Here is a 25714-nt window from a genome sequence, read left to right as displayed (position 1 = left end):
GATGAGAGACACAGGACCATGGGAGTGGCAGTGGGGTACTGGGAGACACTTGGGGGGCACATGGGACTGGATCAGGGTCCAGGGGTCACCAGGGAGGCCATGGGACTGAGCGTGGGATTTGGGTAAGGGGGGGACGGGACAGGGACAAGTGGGACCCACTGGGGACCCCAAACCTTGGGCCAGGGTCCTGGGGGACATGGAGTCACTGGGAGGGGTATAAGGGACTGGGAGAGGGATTGGGGTAATGGAGGCACTGGGAAACACCGGGGAGGGGGACACAGGACTGGGAGTGGAATTGGAAGCTGGAAGTTCGGGGAGTCGCTGGGGTTACTGGGGAGGGGGAGAGGAAGTGACCCCAGGATTTGAGTCAGAGTCCTGCAGGGGGGCTGACAAGACACCTTGAGGGGGGATACAGGACTCTGGGAAAGGGATTGGGAGTCGTCGGGTCTGGGGGACACTGGGGCATCCAGGAGTGACCTCAGAATTTGGGATCAGATTCCAGGACATGTCCAGGGGTCATGTCGAGCTCCTTTAATGCCTCTCCTGCACGGCGCCTAAAATAAAACAGTTCCTGGAGTTTTTGTTAGAGGCAAATCAAGGTTTTATTTCTCAAACTTCAATCTACAAAGAGGTACTGGAGAAATGTTCCTCCCTTTTTCCTCATTCACTGCAGCCCCTCAGTGTTGGGGAAGATGAAACAAGAAAGCCTTATTAATATGATTGCCTGGCAAAAGATTTTGAGAATATGGAAACTATAAGCGAGATTGAAATGAGAGCCAGCTTTGAGATCCCTTAGTTACTGAACTACTGGAAAACAATGGTGTGGCCAGCTGAAGGTGATCCCCTTTTGATGAAACAAGACCCTCTGCTTGCAGGCAGGTCCAAGGGTCCAGCAGACCCTGCCAGCTTGGCAGAAGGGGCCCAAAGAGGAGTTTTTAGGGTTTAAAATGTAGCACAGTATGGTAATATAGTGATTCTTATAGGTTGTATGGAAATGCAAGAGGATTTGTATGTTGTACTAGATTGGTGAGTGACAATCAGAATATTCAACACAGAAGATTATTTCTTGTATTGTAATGGGAACTTTGCTCACTTCTTCTTCTTCTCCTTCCACTTCTTCTTCCTCTTACTTACTTTCCATACTCTTACTCTTGCCTCTTGCCCCTTTTACTCTGTTATGCTTTTACGCTCTTATCCCCTCATCCTCTCTACCCCTCTCTTCTCTCGGGCCTGCTCCGAGCTGCAGCTGGTAGCTTCCAGCAAGGCCCTGCACCCACGCCCTTTGTAATAAACTGCAAGTTCCACGACCTGGCTTCAGAGGTCTCCGTCTGTCCCGACTGTGCTGACCCCCCGTCACTCCTACACCTCAGAAAGGACCTTGAGGGCCTGGAGCATGTCCAGGGAAGGGATGGATGTGTGGAAGAGTCTGGAGCACCAGGAAGGGCTGAGGGAGCTGGCGGGAGCTGCTCAGTGCAATTTAAAAAGGATGAACGATCAGTTCAGGGCCTGTTCCAAAGTTCCTGATTTGAGGTAATACTTCAGAAGAAGCATTGGGAGGAAAAAAAGAAAAACAGAAAGAGAAAGAACAAAAATAAAATGGAGAAAAGGGGAGAGAGGCACCACCCATTTCTTGATGAAAAACCCTGATGTTTCCCTCAGGAAACTCTTTTTCCTTTCAAATCAGGGATTTTCCCTCTTTACCCGCTCATCTCCTGGAGTTGTAGTTCAGGAATTGTCCACAGGAGGGCAGCAGCGAGTGCCGGGAAATCGGTGGCACTGCGCATGCACCGCCCCCAGCTGCAGTTCCAGGTGCCAACAGCAGGCGGCAGCACGAGCTGCTGGCACTGCCGAGCGCCCGCCCCGCCCCATGCCGGCCCCGGGGGCTCTGCAATGGTTTGGGATGGAGCGACCTTAAAGCCCGTCCGGTGCCAGCCCTGCCATGGGCAGGGACTTCTTCCCCTGGGCCAGGCTGCACCAGGCCCCACCCAGCCTGGCCTGGGACATGGCCAGGGATGGGGCAGCCAGAGCTTCTCTGGGCAGCCTGTGCCAGGGCATCACCACTGCCACAGGGATGGATTCCTTCCCAATATCCCATCTAACTCTGCCCTGTGGCACTGGGGAGCCATTCTCCCTTGCCCTGTCCCTCCATGCCCTTGTCCAAAGTCTGTCCCCAGCTCTCCTGGAGCTCCTTTAGCCAGTGGAAGGGGCTTTGGTGTCTTCATGGATCCTTCTCCAGGCTGAACATCCCCAGCTGTCTCCACAGACAGAAGCAGAGGGGCTTCACCCCTTGAAGCACCTCCGTGGCCTCCTCTGAGCTCACTTCAGCAGCTCCACATCTCCTCTGTGCTGCTGCCCAGAGGTGGCAGAGTGATCCGAGTGGGAATCTCTCAAGGGCTCAATGCCTGCCCCACTCCCACCCCAGAACCAACACCCCGCAGGGAGCACCCGAAGGGCTCTTGGACTCTGGACTTGGCCTCTGGCAGCGTCACTGGCCCAGCAGCTGCTCCTGCTCCTGGCTGCAGCCCCAGTTCCTCCCCTGGCACCGTGGGCACGGGGCCAGCCAGGGCAGGAGGCAGCCCTGGGGCCAGTGGGACACAGAGCCAGTCAGGACAGGGGACACCGGAACACGGGGACAGTCAGGACAGCCCCGGGGACAGCAGGACATGGGGCCAGCCAGGGCAGCCCCAGGCCAGTGGGACACAGGGCCAGTCAGGTCAGGGGACACCGGAACACGGGGACAGCGAGGACAGCCCCGGGCCTATGGGACACGGGGACAGTCAGGACAGGAAGCAGCCCTGGGGCCTGTGGGACACAGAGCCAGTCAGGACAGGGAACACCGGAACACGGGGACAGCCAGGGCAGCCCCGGGGCTGTGGGACACAGGGACAGCAAGGACAGCCCCGGGGACAGCAGGACATGGGGACAGCCAGGACAGGAGGCAGCCCTGGGGCCTGTGGGACATGGGGGCAACCAGGGCAGCCCCGGGGACAGCAGGACATGGGGACAGCCAGGGCAGGAGGCACACCCAGGGTTGTGGGACACGGGGACAGCAGGACATGGGGACAGCCAGGGCAGGAGGCACACCCAGGGTTGTGGGACACGGGGACAGCCAGGACAGCCCCGGGGACAGCAGGACACAGGGACAGCCAGGGCAGCCCTGGGGCTGTGGGACAGGGGGACACAGGGACAGGAGGCACATCCAGGGTTATGGGACATGGGGACAGCCCTGGGGATCCTGTGTGTGACACTCACATGGCCTCGGGGGTGGGACAGGGACAGCAGCAGCACGACAGGTGCTGGGGAGGGGCTTCCAGAAATAAACAAACCGCAGGGTGGATCCGGAGGGCAGCAGAGAGGAGAAGCTGCCAGGGCAGCTCTGCTCCGTCAGGGGCGGCCCGGAGCCAGCAAATCAGGCAGGCTCTGCTCTGGAAATCAGGGACAGGGGACAGAGAGGGACAGGGAATGGAGAGGGAGCCCTGGGACAGGGGACAGAGAGGGAGCCCTGGGACAGGGACAGGGGACAGAGAGGGACAGGGGACAGAGAGGGAGACCTGGGACAGGGACAGGGGACAAAGAGGCAGCCCCCAGAAAGGGACAGAGGACAGAGAGGGAGCTGGGGAGCACCGGGAGAGGGACAGGGGACAGAGAGGGAGCCCCGAGAAGGGGACAGGGGACAGAGAGGGACAGGGGACAAAGAGGGAGCCGGGGAGAGGGAAAGAGAACAGAGAGGGACAGGGGACAGAGAGGGACCAGGGAGAAGGACAGGGAATGGAGAGGGACAACAGACAGAGAGGGACGGGACAGAGAGGGATAGGGGACAGGGAGGGAGCTGGGCAGTCCTGGGAGAGGAACAGGGGACAGACAGGCAGCCCTGGGACAGGAAAGGCTTGATCTGGACCCCCAGGAACAGAGGATGTGGAGCCCCAGGAACAGACAGGTGGGAGATGGATCTGGGGTGCTGCACCCCACACACTGCTCTGTGAGCTCAGAAATGCCATCAGTCCCCAACGAGCAGCACCCGTGTGCCAAGCTCCTCCCGAGCTTATCAGGAGCACAGTCTGCTCCCAGGAATTCCTGCTGCATGGATAACAAGCTCCTCCTTTAACAAATGGCCTTGGGAACTTATTTTTCTTGCCTGAACAACAACCCAAGTGGAACATTTTCTGTGTAGAACTTTCAGAGATCTCCCAGCCTGAATCGCAGCCAAGATGGAAAACGGCCATGGCCAAAGTCCACCCTCTCTCCTGTGACCTCCAAACGCTTCCTGGGAGCCTTGGAGCTCTCCTGCCCCTGGGCTGTGCCTGGCATTCCCTGGGAGAGGCCTCACCTTCGCTGTGCTCGGAGCCTGGGCTGCTCTCCCGGCCCTCGGGGCTCAGCCCTGCACAGGAGCAGAGGCACCGACCCTTCCCCGTGCCCTTCCCTGAGCCCTTCCCGAGCTCCCGGGGCACTTCTCACAGGTGTAACCTTGTTCCTGCCCCTATGCATCCCCTGTGCCTTTCCCAAGCTCCCAGGGCATTTCTCACAGGTGTAACCTTGTCCCTGAGCCCTTCCCGAGCTCCCAGGGCATTTCCCACAGTGTACCCCTGTCCCTGTGCCCTTCCCTGAGCTCCCAGGGCATTTCTCACAGGTGTAACCCTGTCCCTGTGCCCTTCCCCGAGCTCCCAGGGCATTTCCCACAGTGTAACCCTGTCCCTGTGCATCCCCCGTGCCCTCCTGTACACGCAGCACCTGCCCCTGCCTGCTGCCTGCTCCTCAGCTCTCTGTTTGGGCTGTGACTTCTGGGATGTTCCCCTGCAATCCTTCACCCTTTAGACCAGGGCTGAGTCAGACCAGGGTGATTTTAGCTTTAGGTTGACCAGTGTTAGATTTTTGTCTCTGTGTGCCTTAACCACTGAGTGAGCTTTGCTCACAAACCTTGTCATGTTTTTGCTTTTATTTAAAACCTCCTTTTGCTGGTGCCACCTTAAAACCCTTAAAAGCTGCTCTTAAAACTCTTAAGCAGGAGAGGCCTGGGAGCAGCAGAGGAAGAGCAGGGAATGTTTCCCGAGGGAGAATGTGCAGACAGAAATATTGGCCAGGGCTGGAGCTGCCAAGGAGAGTGCCAGGACCTGCCAGGATAGACTGGGCATCAAGGAACCATGGAATGGTTGGGTTGGATGGAAAAGCCTCTGAGCCCAGCGGGTCCAGCACTGCTCATGGCACTGCCAAGGCCACCCCAGACCATGTGCCCAAATGCCACATACACACATTGTTAAATCCCCCCAGGGATGGGGACTCCAGCCCTGCCTGGGGCAGCAGTGCCAGGGCTGCACAGCCCCTTCCAGGAAGGAATTTCCCCATTATCCACCCTAAACCTCCCCTCAGCCTCAGGAAAGAGGACCAACCTCACCTGGCTGCCTCCTCTGGTCCTGGTGGGGTTGACCCTGAGCCTTCTTGTCCCCAGGCTGTCCTCAGCCCTGGTGGCACCCGACCCCAGCTGGAACGTGGTGGGGACAGCAGGACACCCTGGGATGGAGCCAGAGCCGTGGGAGATGAACAAGACAATTTATTAACAGCAGGACCAGGATGGGGCCTCGGCCACGCGGGGAGGGCAGGGGGGTCTGGGGGTGCCACAAGAGGGGCTGTGGCACGGGGGTGGGGACAGGCAGGTGGCAATGGGCAGGGCTGGTGGTTTGGGGGGTCTCAGAGTGTCTCCACATGAGGACAGTGGCTCAGAGCAGGAGGGTGCCACAGGCTCAGGGGTCTGGGGACAGACAGGGACAGTGGCTCGAGGGGTTCTGGTGGTACACCCACGTGGGAACGGTGCCTCGGGGATGGCTGGAGGTGCCACAGGAATGTGGCACGGGGGGCCTGGGGTGGGGACAGGCAGGGACAGTGGCCCGGGGGGATCTGCAGTGCTGCTGGCACTGCCCCTGCCTGCGCAGCTGGAGTGGTGACAGGGAGGGGACAGCGTGGTGGGGACAGGACAGGACAGAGGGGGGTCCAAAGTGCTTCCAGTCCGCGTTCAACGCAACGGGGTGGGGTAGGGGAGGAAAATCGTATTCACAGCGGGGAGGAGCAGGGGGCCGGGGGGGCCGTGGCAGCCCCGCACCAGCGAGCCCCCGCAGGGCAGGAACCGCCGGGGAACGCGATGAGAACGGCGACAAAACCGGCTATGGGGAGGGGATCCCGACCGGGGTGGGGCCGCGGCGAGCGGCGGGGCTGGGCGGGGGCGGCGGCTACTCCTTGGCCCGGCCGATGATGGCGAGGATGTAGAGGAAGATGTTGATGATGTCGGTGTAGAGGTTGAGCGCGGCGAAGATGTACTCCTCGGGGCTCAGTGCCAGCTGCTTGTTGCCCAGGATCAGCTGCGTGTCCACCGCCAGGAACTGCGGGATGGGGCACAACAGGTCCCATAAATCCCCCAATCCCAAACCAGCCAGGCACATCCTGCACCCTCCACCCTGCGTGTCCACCATCAGGAACTGTGGGACGGAGCAGTGTCAGGGGAGGGAGGAACCAGCAGGTCCCATAAATCCCCCAATCCCAAACCAGTCAATCACACCCTGCATGTCCACCTCAGTGAACTGTGGGATGGGGTAGTGTGGGGGGCAGGAGGAATCAGCAGGTACCATAAATCCCCCAATCCCAAACCAGCCAGACACCCCAAGCACACCCTGCATGTCCACCACAAGGAACTGCAGGACGGGGCAGTGTCAGGGGAGGGAGGAACCAGCAGGTCCCATAAATCCCTCCCACCCCAAACCAGCCAGGCACACCCTGCACCATCCACCCCAAGGACACCCTGCGTGTCCACCTCCAGGAACAGCAGGATGGGGCAGTGTGGGGGCAGGAGGAACCAGCAGGTCTCACAAATTCCCCAATCCCAAACCAGCCAGACACCCCAAGCACACCCTGTGTGTCCACCACCAGGAACTGCGGGACAGGGCAGTGTCAGGGGTGGGAGGAACCAACGGGTCCCATAAATACCCCAACCCTAAACCAGCCAAGCACACCCTGCACGCTTCACCCTGAGCACACCCTGTGTGTCCACCACCAGGAACTGTGGAACAGAGCACTGTGGGGAGCAAGAGGAACCACCAGGTCCTATAAATCCCTCCCACCACAAACCAGCCAAGCACACCCTGCTTGTCCACCTCCAGGAACTGCAGAATGGGGCAGTGTCAGGGGCAGGAGGAACCAACAGGTCCCATAAATCCCCTAATCCCAAATCAACCAGGCACCCCAAGGCACACCCTGTGTGTCCCTATGGAGCTGGAGCACCCAGGGGTGCTGGTGGCACTGTCCCCCCCGCAGCAGCCGGGGGTCCCAGCCCCCCGACTCACGCAGGTGAAGAGCAGGGCTCCCAGCGAGGCGTAGACGATGTCCACAATGCGGTTCCGGATGAAGATGCAGAGGATGGAGAAGAGCACGAGCACCACCAGGCAGATGATGAGCACGCCCCGGCACGAGGTGAAGTCGTACTTGGTCTGTGGGGAGGGGGATTGGTGGGGTCAGAGCCCGGGTGGAGCCCCCAGAGCCAGCAGGGAGCTCAGAGGGAGGGCTCAGCACCCTGCTCAGATCCCACAGACCCAGCAGGGAGCTGGGGAGGGCTGTACACCCCATCTGGGGTCCAAAGGCCCATGAGAGGAGATCCCACAGCCCCCCAGGAGCCCAGAGGGAGTCACTGGGATGTTGTACCCCCAGTCTGGAGCCCCCCAGGCAGGAGCAGGGGCAGCCCTGGCGCTGACCTGCAGGGAGAAGATGACCACGGTGAAGCAGACGACGACGGTGATGCCGACAGCCATGATGACAGCCTCGGTGTCATAGAAGCTGGCAATCATCCCCACCATGTAGGACAGGCTGACAGTCAGGATGGACTGGCAAGGCAAAGGGGTAACCCATCAGGCCTGTGTGCCCAGCCTGGCACCCACAAACATGCCATGTGCCCCCAACCCAGCACCCTAAATCCTCCATATGCCCCTGGTTCTGCACCCCCAAACCTGCCCTGTCACCCCACCCAGCTCCAAACCTGCCCCAAAACCTCCGTGGCGCAGCACCCCAAATCTGCCCCCTCAGCCTGGCACCTCCAAACCCTCTGTGTGCCCCTGGCTTGGCATCCCCAAACCTTCCATGTGACCCCAAGCCCAGCACCCTTAAACCTTCTGTGTGCCACTGGCTCAGCACCCCCAAACCCACCCCACGGTGGCACCCCCAAACCTTCCGTGGACCCCCAGCCCAGCACCCTTAAACCCTCTGTGTGCTCCTGGCTCGGCACCCCCAAACCTGCCCTGTCACCCCACCAGCTCCAAACCTGCCCCAAAACCTCCGTGGTGCAGCACCCCAGATCTGCCCCCTCAGCCTGGCACCTCCAAACCTGCCGTGTGCTCCCTGGCCTAGCACTCCCAAACCCACCCTACCAAGTGCCCCCACCATGGCACCCCCAAACCTTCCACGTGCCCCCTGACTCAGCGTCTCCCAACCCTTTGTGTGCCCCTGGCTCAGCACCCCTATACCCACCCCCACCATAGCACCCCAAACCTTCCATGGACCTCCAATCCCAGCATCCTTAAACCCTCTGTGTGTTCCTAGATCAGCACCCCCAAACCTGCCCCACCAAGTGCCCCCACTGTGGCACCCCTAAACCTTCCATGGACCCCCCAAACCAGCACCCTTAAACCCTCTGTGTGCCCCTGGCTCAGCATCCCCAAACCCACTATGGCACCCCCAAACCCTCCATGCGCCTCCAGCCCAGCACCCTTAACCCCTGCCATGCCATGCCCCTGGCCCAGGATGCCCCAACTCCCCAGCCCTTGCCATGCCGTGCCCCTAGCCCAGGATGCCCCCACTCCCCACACCCATCCAGCCGTGCCCCCAGCCCACCAGGGACACGAGGTTCCAGGGGTGCTTGCGGCGGAAGTCGCCGCAGCAGCTGAGGACGATGAGGGAGATGAAGAACACGGCGTAGGACACGTAGTACGTCCACACGTTGCGCTGCACGAAGCCCCGCACGCCTTTGACGAAGGTGAAGACGGTCACGAAGGCGAAGGTGACGGTCAGCTGCAGCGTGAGCACCAGGAACACCTGGGGACGGGGGGCAGGGTCACAGGGGGGTCCCCCAATGCCCCGTACCCCGCCCCGAGGCCCCCGTGTCCCACCTTGCGGATGAAGGCCTGCCGGATGCTCTTGTCGTCCCAGTGCGCCGACGGGAAGTCCTGGTTGTCATAGTAGGAGGGGGGCCCGTCCTCGTGGTAGGTGCTGTGCAGGGGGGCTGTGGGGAGGGGGCACACTGCTTGGGAGGGTCCCAGGAGCCATGGGGAGTGTCCCCCAAAGCCAAGTATCACAGCTGGCATGGCTCGGGGCAGTGTCACCCCTCCCGGGGTCACAGCCAGTGCCATTCCCAGTGGGCATGGTCCCCCAGAATGTGTGGGACAGCAGCCAGGAGCCATGGGGAGTGCCCCACAAAGCCAGGTGTCACAGCTGGCATGGCTCTGGGCAGTGTCCCCCCTCCCAGGGTCACAGCCAGTGCTGTCCCCAGTGGGCACAGTTCCCCAGGATCTGTTGGGAAGGAGCCACGGGGAGTGGAGCTCTGTGTCCCCCAAAGCCAACTGTCACAGCTGGCACGGCTCTGGGCATGCCAGCACCATCCCTGGTGGGCATGGTCCCCCAGGACATGTGGGACTGCAGCCAGGAGCCATGGGAAGTGCTCCACAAAGCCAGGTGTCACAGCTGGCACGGCTCAGGGCAGTGTCCCCCCTCCCAGGGTCACAGCCAGTGCCATTCCCGGTGGGCGTGGTCCCACAGGATGTGTGGGGCAGGAGCCATGGGGAGTGGAGCTCTGTGCCCACCAAAGCCAGGTGTCAGAGCTGGCATGGCTCGGGGCAGTGTCCCCCCTCCCAGGGTCACAGGCACTGCCATTCCCCGTGGGCACAGACCTCCAGCTGCCCCCCAGGACATGTGGAGCAGGAGCTATGGGGAGTGGTGCTCTGCGTCCCCCAAAGCCAGGTGTCACAGCTGGCATGGCTCGGGGTAGTGTCCCCTCCCAGGGTCACAGGCACTGCCATCCCCCATGGGCAGAGACCTCCAGCTGCCCCCCAGGACATGTGGGACAGCAGCCAGGAGCTACAGGGAGTGCCCCACAAAGCCATGGGTCACAGCTGGCATGGCTCTGGGCAGTGTCACCCCCATCCCAGGGTCCATCCCCAGTGGGCACAGTCCCCCACATTCTGTGGGACAGCAGCCAGGAGCCACGGGGAGTGGAGCTCTGTGCCCACCAAAGCCAGGTGTCACAGCTGGCACGGCTCTGAGCAGTGTCACCCCTCTCCCAGGGTCACAGCCAGCACCATCCCCAGTGGGCACAGTCCCCCAGTGGGCACAGTCCGTCCCCCCCCCCCCCCAGTCACACAGATGTGTGGGACAGGAGCCACAAGGAGTGGAGCTCTGTGTCCCCCAAAGCCATGTATCACAGCTGGCACGGCTCTGGGCAGTGTCATCCCTCACAGGGTCATAGCCAACACCATCCTCAGTGGGCATGGTCCCCCAGCTGCCCCCCAGGACATGTGGGACAGCAGCCAGGAGCCATAGAGGGGTCCCTGCTGCCCCACTTGAGCCCCCTGATCTGCCAGACCCCCCGCTGTCTGTGCTGCTCCCCCTTCAAGAGAGCCCCCCAGGGATTCCCTCAGTGCCCAAACCCAGGGGCTGCCCCACACACCTGAACCTCCCCCCAGCCTCAGACAGGAGCCCAGGTGTGTCACACACCCCCATGTGACAGCCAGGAGGGTCCCCCAGCCCATTTGCAGCCCTCCACCCCCCTTTTCCCGGTACTTACAGTCCTGGTCTCCGGGGACCATGGGCTGGGGCTGGGCATAGGGCGGCTGCCCATAGGGGCCCTGGGGGTAGGGCCCGGGCGGGGGGTACGGCCCGGGGGGGTACGGCCCGGCGGGGGGGTACGGCCCCGGCGGCGGGTACGGCCCCGGCCCCGGCGTGAAGCCCGGCTGCGGGTAGGGCGTGGGGCCAAACTGGGGCTGGGGGTACGGGGCCACGGGGTACGGGGGCTGTGGGTACGCTGGAGGGGCCGTGGGCGGCTGCTGGCCCCCGAAACCGTCGTTCGTCACCAGGAAACTCTTCTCGTGGGACATGGTGGCGCGCAGGCTGCGGCCGCCTTGGTGCTGTGGGGGGAGACAGGGGGTTAGAGATGGTGGCGTCGTCCTCCATGGCTGTCACCCACGTCCTCATCACCCCTCATAGCTTTCATCCCCCTCGTCTTCATCCCCCCCAGTACAGCCATCAGACCCTCATGGCTGTCCCCCCACAGCTATCACTCTGTCCTCAGTAGCCACACGTGGCCTCCTTCCTCATCACCCCCCCATGGCCATCATCGGCCCCCCATGGCCATCACCCTCCAGTGGCCATCACCTTCCCACTGCTATCACCCCCTTCCTCATCACCCCCAAGGCCATCATCCCCCCATGGCCATCACCTTCCCACAACTGTCACCCCCATCCTCATCACCCCCCCATGGCCATCATCGGCCCCCCATGGCCATCAAACCCCCCATGGCCATCATCCTCCCACTGCTGTCACCCCCATCCTCATCACCCCCACGGCCATCAGCCCCTCATGGCCATCATCAGCCCCCCATGGCCATCACAACCACCCCGGGGGTCCTGACTGGGAGATACCCCAGGATGGGGGTCCCTCACTCAGGGATGCCCCAGGGTGGGGGTCCCTCACTCGGTAATGCTCTGGGATGGGGGTCCCTTGCTCAGGAGATGCTCTGGGATGGGGGTCACTCACTCGGGGGATGCCCATGATGGGGGTCCCTCACTTAGGGGATGCCCCAGGATGGGGGTCCCTCACTCAGGGGATGCCTCGGGATGGGGGTCCCACACTTGGGGGATGCCCGGGATGGAGGTCTCTCCTTCGGGGAATGCCCTGGAATGGGGGTCTCTCCTTCGGGGAATGCCCGGGATGGGGGTCCCTCACTCGGGGATGCACCAGAAAGGGGGTCCCTCACTCAGGGGATGCCCCAGGATGGGAGTCCCACACTCGGGGGATGCCCCAGGATGGGAGTCTCTCACTCGGGAATGGCCAGGATGGAGGTCCATCACTCCGGGGACACCCAGGAGAGGGGTCCACACACGGGAAAGCCCTGGGATGGGGGTCCCTCACTCAGGGGTGCCCCAAAATGGGGGTCCCTTACTTGGGAACGCCCCAGGATGGGGGTCCCTCACTTGGGGGATGCACCATGATGGGGGTCCCTCACTCGGAGAATGCCCCAGGATGGGGGTCCCTCACTCGGGGGATGCACCATGATGGGGGTCCCTCATTCGGAGACACCCGGGATGGGGGTCTCTCACTTAGGGCATGCCCGGGGATGGGGGTCCCTCATTCGGAGACACCCGGGATGGGGGTCTCTCACTTAGGGCATGCCCGGTATGGGGGTCCCTCAGTCGGGAGATGCCCAGGATGGGGGTCCCTCACTCAGGGAATGCTCCGGTATGGGGGTCTCCACTCGAGGGATGCCCGGGATGGGGGTCCCTCACTTGGGGATGCCCAGGATGGGGGTCCTTCACTCGGGGGATGCACTGGGATGGGGGGTCCTCACTCAGGGGATGCCTGGGATGGGCGTTCCTCAGTCGGGGGATGCCCAGGACAGGGGTCCCTCACTCAGGGAATGCTCCGGTATGGGGGTCTCCACTCGAGGGATGCCCCAGGATGGGGGTCTCTCACTCGAGAGATGCCCAGGATGGGGGTCCCTCACTTAGGGCATGCCCGGCATGGGGGTCCCTCAGTCGGGGGATGCCCAGCATGGGGGTCCCTCACTCAGGGAATGCTCCGGTATGGGGGTCCCCACTCGAGGGATGCCCGGGATGGGGGTCCCTCACTCGGGGATGCCCAGGATGGGGGTCCCTCACTCGGGGGATGCACCGGGATGGGGGCTCCTCACTCAGGGGATGCCTGGGATGGGGATCCCGCACTTGGGGATGATCTAGGATGGGGGTCCCTCACTCAGGAATGCTCCTGGGATGGGGGTCCCGCACTCGGGGATGCACCAGGATGGGAGTCCTGCACTCGGGGGATGCCCAGGATGGGGGTCCCTCACTCGCGGGATGCCCCAGGATGGGGGTCCCTCACTCGGGGGATGCCTGATATAGGGGTCCCTCACTCTGGGATTGCCCGGGATGAGGGTCCCTCACTCGGGGATGCCTCGGGATGGGGGTCCCTGCCATGAGGGGGTCCCATCCCGCTCCCTCCGTGCCCGCACAAGATGGCGGCGGTGAGGCCGTTGCCATGGCAACAGCCCCGGGGCTGGGATCGCTGTGCGGGACCGGGTGCGGGTCGGGGGCCGCGGGTCGGAGTGCGGGGCTGAGATCGCCGTGCGGGACCGGTTCCGGCCGCGATTACCGGCAGCGGTGCGGGGGAGCCCCGGCGCTGCTTCACTGCCCCCTTGGGCCGTCACCGCGAGCGGCGGCGTCCTGCCAGGCCCGTGCCCAGGCCGCGGCCCCACCGCATCGAGCCGGGCGGGCTCCACCGCAGCCCCGGGGCCGCCCCCGCTCCCGGAGCCCGGTTACAAAACCGGGCGGTGCGGGAGGGGCGGCTGCGCCCTAGGCGGGGATCGCGCACTCGGCGGTGCGGTACCGGCACCGGTACCCGTGCGGGCTCGCTGCCGGTGCCGCAGCCTGGCAGGCGGCGGTGCCCAAGCGGTTCCGCCGCTGTTCCGGTGCCGCAGCGGCCCCGGCCCGGCCAACGGGCAGCGCCGGCCGGTGGCGCAACCACGGCGGCCGCGTGACGGCCCCGCGCCCCGGGCGGGCGGGCGGCGGGACGGGGGGGGCCCGGCCCTGCGGCGCCGCGGGGGCGGCACCGACACCGACACCGGGCGGGGGGCGCATTTCGGGCCTCGGCATTCCTGGGGTGTGTGGGGCACCGGAGACTCCCTGAACGGGGTCAGGGGCCGCGGCGCGCACCCCACATGGAGGCACGGGGGGCACCCCGAGCAGGGCCATGGGGTGCGGGCGCTGTGGGCTCGCAGGGTGCGGGGGGTGAACGCACCCGGATTGCGGGGATGCGGGGGGGCCGCATCACGGGGTGCGGGGGTGCCCGCAGCACCGCGTGCGGGGGGCGCGGGGGAGCCGGCAGTGCGGCGTGCGGGGGGCGCAGGGATGCCCACAGCCCAGCGGGCGGGCTTGCGGGGGTGCAGGTGCTCCCGCATCACGGGTTGCGGGGGTGCCGCCGCCCCCCCGGTTCTCTCCGAGTCCCGTAAGCCGCTTTGCCCTGACGCTCGGTAAAGCCCCGGCGCGGCCTATTTACGGCAGCAGCGAGCCTAATCCCCGAGCGCTGCCGCGGGGGGAGCGGCCCGGAGACCCCCGCCGTGCCCGCGGCCGCGGGGTCCCGCTCGGCCCCGCTACCCTCGCCCCGCTACCCCCCCCGCCTCGCACCGAACCCGTGCGCTGCGGACTGCGGCAGCGGGAAGCGGCGGAGGGAACCGTGCTCGGGGGCTCCTCCGGAGCCTCCGCACCCTCCGCTCGCCGCCGGTACCCCTCACCCGAGCCCCGGACCCCCCGATCCCCCCGCGCCCCCCGCTCACCGGCCGGGCCGAGCTGCGCGGGGTCCGCTCGCTGCGCGCCGGGCGGGGCGGGGCCTGGACGGGGCGGGACTTTGTAGGGGGCGGGGACTGGGCGGGGCCCGGCCCGCTAATGCAGCGTAGGCCACAGGAGCTGATGAGGGGCTGGGCCTATTTGGGGGCGGGGCCAAGGGGGCCGTGCAGCAGAGCGCCCCCTGCTGGCGGCAGCGCGCACTCGTGGCGGGCGGCCCCGGCCCCGCCGCGTCACGCGTGGGGACGGTCACGCGCCCGCGGTGACGCGCAGGGGATGGACACGTGTCACTCTGTCACCCCTGGGGATGGCCCGTGCACCTATATCATTCTTGTGTACCTCTGTGGGGCTTATTCCGTGTCCCCTTATCACTTCTGGGATCAGTCCCGTGTCCCCCGGTCACCCGTGGGGACGGTCACGCGCCCGCAGTGACACGCGAGGGGCGGCCACGTGTCCCCGTGTCACTCCTGGGGATGGCCCGTACGCCTACGTCATTCTCATGTACTTCTGTGGGGCTTTTCTGGTGTCCCCTTGTCATGTCTGGGGTCAGTTCTGTGTCCCCTGGTCACTCCTGGGGCTTATCTCATGTCCCCTTCTCATATCTGGGGTCAGTTCTGTGCCCCCTGGTCACTCCTGGGGACGGTCACGCGCCTGCGGTGACACGCGAGGGACAGCCACATGTCCCCCTGTCACCCCTGGGGATGGCCCGTGCGCCTATGCCATTCTCGTGTACCTCTATGGGGCTTATTCCGTGTCCCTTTGTTGCATCTGGGGTCAGTTCCGTGTCCCGTGGTCACTCGTGGCGACGGTCACGGGTCCCTCGCTCACACACATGGGACAGCCACATGTCCCCCTGTCACCCCTGGTCACTCAGGATGGCCAGTCACTTGTCCCCCTGTCACCCCTGGGGATGGCCCGTGCGCCTATGTCATTCTTGTGTAACTCTGTGGGGGCTTATTCCGTGTCCCTTTGTTGCATCTGGGGTCAGTTCCGTGTCCCCTGGTCACTCGTGGGGACGGTCACGGATCCCTCGGTCAGGCATGAGGGACAGCCACATGTCCCCCTGTCACCCCTGGGGATGACCCATGCGCCTACGTCATTCTCGTGTACCTCTGTGGGGCTTTTGCCGTGTTACCTTGTCACCTCTGGGGTCAGTTCCGTGTCCTCTGGTCACTCGTGGGGCCGGTCACGCACAAGGGACAGTCACTTGTCCCCCTGTCACCCGTGGTGCTGCTCCCGTGTCCCGCGTGTGGCCGGTCCTGCAGTCCCCGGTCCCCCTCTGCAGGACGGCCCCGCGTCCCCGTGTCCTGCGTGGGGGCTGTCCCGTGTCCCCACCCCGGTCCCGCCCCCCGCCCTTCCCCTTCCCGTTTTGGTCCCGTTTCGGTTTCTGTTCTCGGCCGGGGCGGAGCCTCGCAGCGTCCGGTGCGTGGGGGCCCCTGCCCCGCGGGGTGTGGGGGGACCCTGCCGGGGGGTGTGGGACCTCCATGGGGCTGGGGGGTCCCGGGCGATCGGAGGGTCCCGGTCCGGGATGTGGGGACACCCTTCCGGAGAGTGTGGAACCTCTATGGGGCTGGGGGGATCCGGGGCGATCGGGGGGTCCCGATCCGGTGCGGGGTGGGGGGCTCTGTCGGGAGGTGTGGGACCCCCACGGAGCTGGGGGTTCCGGGGCCATCGGGGGGTCCCGGTCCGGTGCGGGGTGGGGGGGCTCTGCCGGGGGGTGTGGAATCCCCACGGGGCTGGGGAGGTGCGGGGCGATCGAGGGGTCCCGCCCTGGGGCGGGGGTCCCGGGGCTAAAGGGGGGTCCCCCCCGGGGACGCGGGGCCGAGGGGACCCTCGGTCCGGGGAGGGGCACGAACGGGGAGTTTGGGGAGGGGGCTTGGGGTCACGGGGCGTCCCAGAGGGTTGGGGAGGGAGGGGGCGTAAAGGAACCCAGCCCCATACGTGTGTGTGTCCCAGGATGGCCGGAGGGGTGCTGGAGGTGCGGGGGGTGCCCCCCGACGCCCCCGAGGAGCTGCTGGTGCTGTACTTCGAGAGCCGGCGGCGCTCGGGCGGGGGGCCCGTGCAGAGCTGCCAGCGCCTCGGGCCCCTCCTCTTCCTCACCTTCGAAGACCCCCAGGGTAAGCGTGGGCAGGGGGGCGTGTCCCGGTTCAGCTGGGAGCTCTGGGGTGGGATTTGGGGGTCACGGTCCCAAATGGGAGCACTGGGGTGGGATTTGGAGGTCTCAGTTGCAATGGAAGCACTGGGGTGGGATTTGGGGATCTCGGTCCTACTGAGATCGCGGGGATGGGGTGTGTGACCATCCCAGTCGCACTGGGAGCGCTGGGATGGGGTGTGGGGGATCCCAGTCCCAGCTGGGAGCACTGGGATTATGTTTGGAGCTCCCAGCCCCACTGGGAGCACTGGGATAGGGTGTGGGGGACCCAGTCCCTATTAGGAGCACTGGGATAGGGTCAGGGGGTTCCCAGCCCCACTGGGAGCGCTGGGATAGGGTGTGGGGGATCCCAGTCCCAGCTGGGAGCGCTGGGATGGGGTGTGGGGGTTCCCAGTCCCACTGGGATGGGCTGAGGGGTTCCCAGCCCTACTGGGAGCACTGGGTTGGGGTGTGGGGGTTCCCAGCCCCACTGGGAGCACTGGTGAGCGGTGCTGTGCCCCCGGGGGTCGCAGGGTGCTGGGTGAGTCCCCAGTGACCCTGCCTTCCCTCCCCAGATGCACAGAACGTGTTGGCCCACGGCAGCCACAGGCTCGGGGGGGCCGAGCTGGGGGTGCGTCCGGCCCCCCCCTGGGACCCCTCCCACCTGCTACTGCGGGGTCTGGAGCCCGGGACCCCCCCCGAGCACCTGGGGACCCTGCTGGGGGTGTCCCCTGGCACTGTCACCCTGTGCCAGGGCTCGGTGCCCGGCTGGAGCCTGCTGCGCCTGCAGGAGCCTCTGAGCCCCCCAGGTGGGACTGGGGACACTGGGGGGCACCAGGGTGGCATTTTGGGGTGCAGGTTCTGCCGGGTGCCCTGGTGCCAGGGGTGGGAGTATTGGGGGGCTTGAATGCTAATGGGCTGGGGGGTCTGGGGGACACACCAGGGTGGCATTTTGGGGCATGGGTTCTGCTGGGCACCCTGGTACCAGGGATGGGAGTATTGGGGGGCAGGGGGCTGATGGGCTGGGGGGTCTGGCGGTGACACCGGGGTGGTGTTTTGGGGTATGGGATCTGCCAGGTGCCCTGGTGCCGGGGGTGGGAGAGTTGAGTGGGTTGATGATCTTGGGGGGACACCAGGATGGCATTTTGGGACGCGGGTTCTGCCAGGTGCCCAGCCCTGGGCATGACAGCACCATGGGGGCGGTGGCCCGGCCATGGTGGCGGGAGTGGCACAGCCATGGTGGGGGTGGTGACACGGCCATGGTGGGGGCAGTGACATGGCCATGGTGGGGGCAGTAGCCCAGCAATGGTGATGGCAGTGGCAGGGCCATATTGGGGGCGGTGGCACAGCCATGGTGGGGGCAGTGACATGGCCATAGGGGGGGCGGTGGCACGGCCATGGTGGGGGCGATGGCATGGCCATGGTGGGGGCGGTGGCACGGCCACGGTGAGGGCAGTGGCACGGCCATGGTGGGGACGGTGGCAGGGCCATGGTGGGGGCGATGGCATGGCCTTGGTGGGGGCGGTGGCATGGCCACGGTGAGGGCGGTGGCACGGCCATGGTGGGGATGGTGGCAGGGCCATGGTGCAAGTGGTGGCACGGCCGTAGTGGAGGTGGTGGCGCAGCCATGGTGGGAGCAGTGACATGGCCACGGTGGAGGCAGTGACATGGCCATGGGGACGCGGTGGCACAGCCATGCTGGGGGCGATGGCATGGCCAGGGTGGGGGCAGTGGCACGGCCATGGTGGAGGTGGTGACATGGCCATGGGGACACGGTGGCAGGGCCATGGTGGGAGCAGTGGCAGGGCCGTGGTGGGGGCACGGTGTCACGGCCATGGAGACGCGGTGGCACGGCCATGGGGACGCGGTGCCAGCGCTGCCCGTGCCCCAGAGTTGGCATCGGCGGAGCAGCAGGCACGGCGGCGGGGACTGGCATTGCTGCGGGTACCACGGAGCCCCGCAGTGCGGGTGAGGGCACTGGGGACGGCGCTGGGCCGGGACCTGCTCGAGCTCTACTTTGAGAACCGGCGCAGTGGCGGCGGCCATGTCATCGACGTGCGGGTGCTGCCAGGGGGGCACGGGGCCATCGTCACCTTCCAGGAGCCAGCAGGTGAGGGCATGGTGCCAGGGTGCCAGGGCCGATTGCTCAGGGACAGGGTGATCATGGGCGCATGGGAATGGGGTGCCAAGGTGCCTTTGGTGCGGGAACAGGGTGGTGAGGTGGGCACACTGGCACACTGCACAGGAACAGGGTGATAATGGGTGCATGGGAATGAGGTGCCAAGATGGGCACAGTGCCCTCAGTATGGAATGGGATGGTGAGGTTAGCACAGTGCCATTTGCGCAGGATTGGGGTGATCATGGGGGCATGGGAATGGGGTGGTGAGGTGGGCATGGTGCCCTTGGTGTGGGAACAGGGTAGTGAGGTGGGCATGGTGCCATTTGCCCAGGAACAGGCTGATCATGTGTGCATGAGAATGGGGTGCCAAGGTAGGCACGATGCCCTTGGTGTGGAAAGAGATGGTGAGGTGGGCACAGTGCCCTTGGTGCAGGAATGGGGTGCCAAGGTGGGCATGGTGCCATTTGCACAGGAACAGGTGATCATGGGTGCATGCGAATGGGGTGCCAAGGTGGGCACGGTGCCCTTGGTGCGGGACTAGGGTGGTGGGGTGGTCACAGTGCCATTTGCAAAGGAACAGGGTGATCATGGGTGGATGGGAATGGGATGCCAAGGTGGGCACAGTGCCCTTGGTGTGGAGTGGGGTGCCAAGCAGGGCTTGGTGCCATTTGCACAGGATTGGGGTGATCATGGGTGCATGGGAATGGGGTGCCAAGGTGGGCACGGTGCTCTTGGTGGGGGAACAGAGTGGTGAGGTGGGCACGGTGCCATTTGCACAGGAACAGGTTGATCGTGGGAGCATGGGAATGGGGTGCCAAGGTGGACACGATGTCCTCAGTATGTAATGGGGTGGTGAGGTGGGCACAGTGCCATTTGCACAGAGACTAGTGGTCATGGGTGGATGGGAAGGGGGTGCCAAAGTGGGCACAGTGCCATTGGTGTGGAAAGGGGTGGTGAGATGGGCACAGTGCCATTTGCAGAGGAACAGGGTGATCATGGGGACATGGGAAGGGGGTGCCGAGGTGGGCACAGTGCCATTTGTACAGGAACAGGGTGATCATGGGGACATGGGAAGGGGGTGCCAAGGTGGGCATGGTGCCATTTGCAGAGGAACGGGGTGATCACAGGAGCACAGGGAGCCGCTCTGTGCCACCAGCTGCCCATCCTTGTGTCCCCACAGCCGCGGAGCGGGTGCTGCAGAGGCCACACCGGCTGCAGGACACGGTGCTGGAGCTCACCCCCCACTTTCCCTTCCTGGAGCTGCTGGAGGAGAACACGGACGTGCCCCCGGATGCTGTCCCTGCTCCGGACAGAGCCTCTCCTCCTGACACGGAGCCCCTGCTGGTCAGGGAGCCCTTGCTGGACACAGATTGCCCGCCGGACTCAGTGCCAACCTCAGACCCTGCTGTGGCACACACGAACCCCACACCGGACACGGCGCCAGCGCCAGCAGTGCCAACATCACACCCGGGGCCCGGGCAGCCCCCAAACACCTTCCCCAGCAGGGACACGGACAAAGAGGGGCTCAGGGCCATGCCCAGCCAGGCCAAGCCCCCCAGGCCCGTGTCGGTGGTGGTGCCAGAGCCGGTGTCAGCAGTGTCGGTGCAGGACGAGGCGCTGGTGCCAGTGGAGCCGGGAGCCGTGCGCTACCTGCAGCAGCACTACCAGGACGTGCTCAGCAGCGTCCCCGAAGTGTCCCTGCTGCCACTGGAGGGGGGGGACATCTCTGGCTTCCGGGTGAGCTGCAGGCAGGGGTAGAAGTGACAGAGTTCATAGAATGACTAGGTTGGAAGAGACCTTAAAGAGCATCGAGTGCAGGGGTGTGGGCAGGTAAAGGCAGGTGTGGGCAGGTGCAAGCAGGTGTGGGCAGGTACAGGCAGGTGCAGACAGGTGTGGGCAGATGCAGACAGGAGTGGGCAGGTACAGGCAGGTGTGGGCAGGTGCAGAAAGGTGCAGGGAGATGTGGGCAGGTGCAGGCAGCAGTGCAGGGAGGTGCAGGTAGGTGTAGGCAGGATTGTGGGCAGGTATAGGCAGCAATGGAGGGAGATGCGAGTAGGTGTGGACAGGTTCAGACAGGTGTGGGCAGATACAGACAGGTGCAAACATGTCTGGGCAGGTACAGGCAGCAGTGCAGGAAGGTACAGGTAGGTGTGGGCAGGTGCAAGCAGGGGTGTCGGCAGGTACAGACAGGTGTAGGCAGCGGTACTGGCAGGTGCAGGCAGGTGTGAGCAATTGTAGGTAGGGGTGTGGGCAGGTATAGGTAGGTGTGGGCAGGTGCAGGCAGGTGTAGGCAGGGGTGTGAGCACGTGCAAGCAGGTGCAGGCAGCAGAGCAGGGAGGTACAGGTAGGTACAGGCAGATATAGACAGGTGCAGGTAGGTGTGGGCAGATGCAGGCAGGTGTGGGCAGGTGCAGACAGGTGCAGGCAGGTGCAGACAGCAGTGCAGGCAGGTGTGGGCAGGGGTCTCTGCTGCACCCCCACCTCCTCATGCTCACAGCACATCCTCGTGCCAGGGGCTGCCAACCCCGTGGTGCTGCCCACGCTGCCTGCAGGTGAGTGGGGAGCTGGGCAGGCACTGGTGCCCAGGTGCCAACCCTTTGCCCCTCTGCTGACAGGTGAGCGGGGAGCTTGGCCGGTGCCAGGCCATGGCGGATTTCCTGCAGAGCCTGCTGGACTCTGTGGCCTCGCACTCCACCACCCTGCACTTCCCGGGTGTTGCCCGCTTCCTGCGGGACCTGGCTGGGCAGAGCCTCCTGCAGCAGCTGGAGAGCCGCTTCCAGTGCGTCATCCAGCTGGAGGGTGAACCCTGGAGCCCTCCAGATACCCAGGTGCAGCCTCGTGGGGAGGGAGGGGTCTGGCAAGTGGGTGCCATTGTGCTGGTCCCTGCTGTGCCACAGCAGCGTTGGTGATGCCACCCTTTGTCCCCACAGCTGGAGTTGGAGGAACTGCTGCCCCCAAGCAGGGAGCCCCGGCCACGCTCCTGGCACCAGGACCTGCCTGAGGGCCACAATGCCGCTGCTGATGGCGATGGGGATGGTGGTGACCACGGCTTCCATTCCAGTGCAGGTGAGGGGCGAGGGTGACACTTTGGTGCCCGCTCTGTGGGTGCTGCGGTGGGATGAGGAGGCCACAGGTGCTGGTCCTCCCCAGGACATGGTGGTGGGGCCTCATGGCTGACACCCCACTGCTCCCACAGAGGAGATCAAGGAGTTGCTGGCAGCGCTGCGCCCGAGCGACGCCGACAGCCGTGGCAGCCCCGACCCGTGGCCTTACACCCTCCCTGGTGACGAGTGGGACCCCAACGCCGCGTTCATCTGTGCAGCCGGTGGCGATGGTGCCAAGGAGCTGCTGTCAGACACTGGGGTGGAGGAGGAGGAGGAGGAGGTGCAGATGGCCCTGGCCATCCAGTACTCCATGGACCACGCGAGGCACGAGCAGGAGGAGCTGGCGCGCGCCACCGCTCTGTCCCTGAGCTCCTACAGCCGTGAGCAGGAGCAGGAGCAGGCCCAGGAGGATGCCAGGCTGCTGGCCGCACGGGAGGCCTCGCTGGAGGAGGCGCTGCTGGCAGCGGACACGGCACGGGTGACGGTGTTCTGCTCCTCCGAGCGGGACGCCTCAGCGGCAGCGCGGGAGCTGGAGCGGGCGCTGGCGGGGCGGCTGCGGGCGCAGGACGTGGTGAGCGAGCGGCTGCGGGCACTGCCAGCTGCCAGGCGCTGCGCGCTGGTGCTGCTGCGGTGCCGGCACACTGTGCAGCTCAGTCTGCGCGGTGACACCGCCACGCTGCGCGGTTTCGCCGACTACACGGCCCTGGCTGCCCAAGAGCTCGCCTTGCTGCTCCACCGCCTGCCACCGCCGGGGCATGGTGCCACCGCTGCCACTGCTGCCACCGCTGACCCCACTGCCACCGCTGCCACTGCTACCACCGCTGCCACCGCGCACTGGGTGCGCTGGGACCCCTCTGGCACTGCTGTCCCCTATGCCCCCGAGGCAGCGGCGCTGCTGGAGCAGGCCTGGTCGCGTCAGGAGCGCCGGCTGGATCTGGTGCTGGATGGGCGGCCCTTCACCGTGGATTTGGAGCGCATGGAGGAGTTCGACTTCGGCAGCGCCAGCGCCGTGCCCGTCTGCCGCAGCCAGCCCCCGCTGGACAGCGCCTTCTTCCTGCTCGGTGCGTGTGGGTGCCATGGGGCCAGCCGTGCCTCTCGCTGTGCCCACGCTCACCAGGGCTTTATCCGTGTCTGGCAGGGCCAGAGGTGGCTGGGCTGGAGGAGGAGGTGCGGCTGATGGCGCTGGCTGAGGACTCGGAGGAGTTCGCTGACACGGTGCGCCACTTCTGCAGCACTCTGGAGGAGCTGCACAGCCAGATCAGCATCGTGCAGGTGGGGCTGGGCACAGGGGACCCCCAGGGTGTCCCCGTGGCGCAGCAGTGACACGGCGGTGCCCAACAGGTGCAGAAGCTGATTCATCCAGTGCTGTACAAGCAGTACCAGCTGAAGAAGGGCAGCGTGAAGCGGGCCTGTGCCGCCGGCACCGCCGTGGAGCGCGTCCTCTTCCATGGCACCACCAAGGCCTCCAGCTGCGAGATCTGCCTGCACGGCTTCAACCGCAGCTTCTGCGGGAAGAACGGTGAGCACTGGGCGCATGGGGGGGTGACCAGGGATGCCCTTGGTGCGGGCATGAGCACCACGGGGGGCACGGTGCCATCAGCATGGGAACAGGGCACCAAAGGAAGGCATGATGCCATCAGCATGAGAACAGGGCACCAAGGGGGGGCACGCTGCCATCAGCATGGGAACAGGACACCAAGGAGGGACATGCTATCACTGGCATGGGAACAGGGCACCAAGGCAGGGCATGGTGCCATCAGCATGGGAACAGGGCACCAAGGGGGGACATGGTGTCATTGGCATGGGAACAGGGCACCAAGGGGGGCATGGTGTCATTGGCATGGGTACAGGGTGTTCATGTTGGCATGATGCTGACAGCACCATGAGAACAGGGCACTGGGTGCCATTGGCATGGGAATGGGGTGCCAAGGTGGGCATGGTGCCATTGGTGTAGGAGCAGGGTGAAGAGGTGGGCACAGTGCCATTTGCACAAGAACAGGGTGATAATGGGTGCATGGGAAGGGGCTGGTGGCCAAGGTGGTGGTGCCAAGGTGGGCATGGTGCCATTTGCACAGGAACAGGGTGCTCATGGGTACATGGGAATGGGATGCCAAGGTATGCACAGTGCCATTGGTGTAGGAATGGGATGGTGAGGTGGGCACATTTGCACAGGAACAGGGTGATCATGGGTGCATGGGAATAGGGTGCCAAGGTGGGTATGGTACCCTCAGTGTGGAATGGGTGGTGAGATGGGCACAGTGCCATTTGCATAGTAACAGGGTGATCATGGGTGTGTGGGAATGGGGTGCCAAGTTGGGCACGGTGCCCTCAGTGTGGAATGGAGTGGTGAGGTGGGCACAGTGCCCTTGGTGTGGAACGGGGTGGTGGGGTGAGCACAGTTCCATTTGCACAGGAACAAGGTGATCATGAGTGCATGGGAAGGGGGTGCCAAGGTGGGCACGGTGCCATTGGTGTAGGAATGGGATGGTGAAGTGGGCACATTTGCACAGGAACAGGGTGATCACAGGTGCGTGGGAATGGGGTGCCAAGGTGGGCACGGTGCCCTCAGTGTGGAATTGGGTGCCAGTGTGGCCCCGGGGTGCCAATGTGCTCCCGGTGCCGCTGGCACACCCCCCGTGCCCCAGCTGATGCCCGTCCTGCAGCCACGCTCTACGGCCGCGGCGTTTACTTCGCGGTGCGCGCGGCGATCTCGGCGCGGGACCGCTACTCCCCCCCCAGCGCCGACGGGACCAAGTTCATCTTCATGGCCAAGGTGCTGACCGGGGAGTTCACGGCCGGGCGGCGGGGGCTGCGGGCACCCCCTCCGCGCGAGGGCTCCGGGGCGCCCCAGCGCTACCACAGCGTGGTGGATGACCCGCGGCAGCCCGACATCTTCGTCATCTTCAACGACACCCAGGCCTACCCGCAGTACCTCATCACCTGCCGCAGCCGCCACGGGGGCCCCCTCTGAGCCCCCCGGCAGGGGCTCTGCTGCAAGGACCCCTTTTTATCCTCTCAGCATCCCCTGGCACTGGTGCCAAAGTGGGGATTACGGTGTCCGGGGGCTCAAGGCGTGCAGGGATGTTCCTGCCCTGCCCGGGAGCTCACAGTGGGGGGATCCTCACTTGGGGACGCTCCTGGGCACCCTCGTGCCAGGGCAGGAGGTGGGCAGGAGGACTTTGGGTCACCTGTGTGACACCAGTGAAATTTAGAATGAAACTGAAAATAAAATTTGGAAATTTTAATCAATTGGAGTATTTTGCATGGCTGGGATTGAGGGGGGACTGGGAGAGGGGAGGGGAAGTTCCAGACCCAACTGGGAGCATTGGAATAGGGGGAATGTCTCAGTCCCAACTGGGAGCACTGGCATTGGGATGGATGGGGTCCCAGACCCAACTGGGAGCACTGGCATTGGGGTGGATGGGGTCCCAGACCCAACTGGGAGCACTGGCATTGGGGTGGATGGGGTCCCAGACCCAACTGGGGTCACTGGCATTGGGGTGGATGGGGTCCCAGACCCAACTGGGAGCGCTGGGAGTGGGGTCAGGCAGGAACCTGGCTGTGTGTGGGTGCTGTGTCCCCCAGTGAGGTGGCTGTGTGGGGTGGTGGCTCTGGGCCACCAGAGGGCTGAACCTGGCCACTCCTGCACCTCTGCCTGTTTCCTGCACCCTTCTTTCTCCTCACCTGCTCCCTGCCTGCACCTACCTGTATCCTGCTCCCCACCTGCACCTCTGCCTGTTCCCTGCATCCTTCCTGCTCCTCACCTGTTCCCTGCCTGCACCCTACC

At 64.8% G+C, this 25714-nt stretch overlaps 2 protein-coding genes across 2 annotated transcripts; one reads left to right on the top strand and one right to left on the bottom strand.

The window, feature by feature from the left end:
* Positions 1-5520: 5520 nt before the first annotated feature.
* On the bottom strand, positions 5521-14613 carry GRINA (glutamate ionotropic receptor NMDA type subunit associated protein 1). The gene is made up of 7 exons (XM_054293898.1): positions 14567-14613; positions 10808-11147; positions 9138-9250; positions 8863-9063; positions 7731-7859; positions 7326-7469; positions 5521-6368 (listed from the first exon to the last, which is right to left on the bottom strand). The coding sequence occupies exons 2-7, from the start codon at positions 11115-11117 to the stop codon at positions 6219-6221; spliced, it is 1047 nt and encodes a 348-aa protein (XP_054149873.1). The 5' UTR covers positions 11118-11147; positions 14567-14613; the 3' UTR covers positions 5521-6218.
* On the top strand, positions 12386-24924 carry PARP10 (poly(ADP-ribose) polymerase family member 10). Its single transcript, XM_054293859.1, has 15 exons — positions 12386-12414; positions 13283-14012; positions 14086-14513; positions 14958-15082; positions 15839-15995; positions 16530-16690; positions 17280-17513; positions 18596-18814; positions 20004-20560; positions 21439-21651; positions 21754-21889; positions 22020-22988; positions 23066-23199; positions 23269-23446; positions 24591-24924. Exons 1-15 carry the CDS (start codon positions 12386-12388, stop codon positions 24896-24898), a joined length of 4578 nt encoding a protein of 1525 aa, XP_054149834.1. The 3' UTR covers positions 24899-24924.
* The last annotated feature ends 790 nt before the right edge of the window (positions 24925-25714 follow it).

This window comes from Melozone crissalis, unplaced genomic scaffold, assembly GCF_028551555.1.
Source record: "Melozone crissalis strain CALT ecotype California unplaced genomic scaffold, PUWL_Pcris_2 ptg000195l_1, whole genome shotgun sequence".
Classification (NCBI taxonomy): domain Eukaryota; kingdom Metazoa; phylum Chordata; class Aves; order Passeriformes; family Passerellidae; genus Melozone; species Melozone crissalis.
This window is presented reverse-complemented; position numbering and strand designations above follow the sequence as displayed.

Coding starts and splice junctions, on each gene's coding strand:
- GRINA (XM_054293898.1), bottom strand. CDS start 11,117: ATGTCCCACGAGAAGAGTTTCCTGGTGACGAACGACGGTTTCGGGGGC. Junction 9,251..10,807: donor GGTCCCCGGAGACCAGGACT/GTAAGTACCGGG, acceptor CCCTCCCCACAG/CCCCCCTGCACAGCACCTAC. Junction 7,470..7,730: donor TGGTCATCTTCTCCCTGCAG/GTCAGCGCCAGG, acceptor CCCTCCCCACAG/ACCAAGTACGACTTCACCTC.
- PARP10 (XM_054293859.1), top strand. CDS start 12,386: ATGGGGGTCTCTCACTTAGGGCATGCCCG. Junction 15,996..16,529: donor GCGGAGCCTCGCAGCGTCCG/GTGCGTGGGGGC, acceptor TGTGTGTCCCAG/GATGGCCGGAGGGGTGCTGG. Junction 17,514..18,595: donor GGAGCCTCTGAGCCCCCCAG/GTGGGACTGGGG, acceptor CCCGTGCCCCAG/AGTTGGCATCGGCGGAGCAG.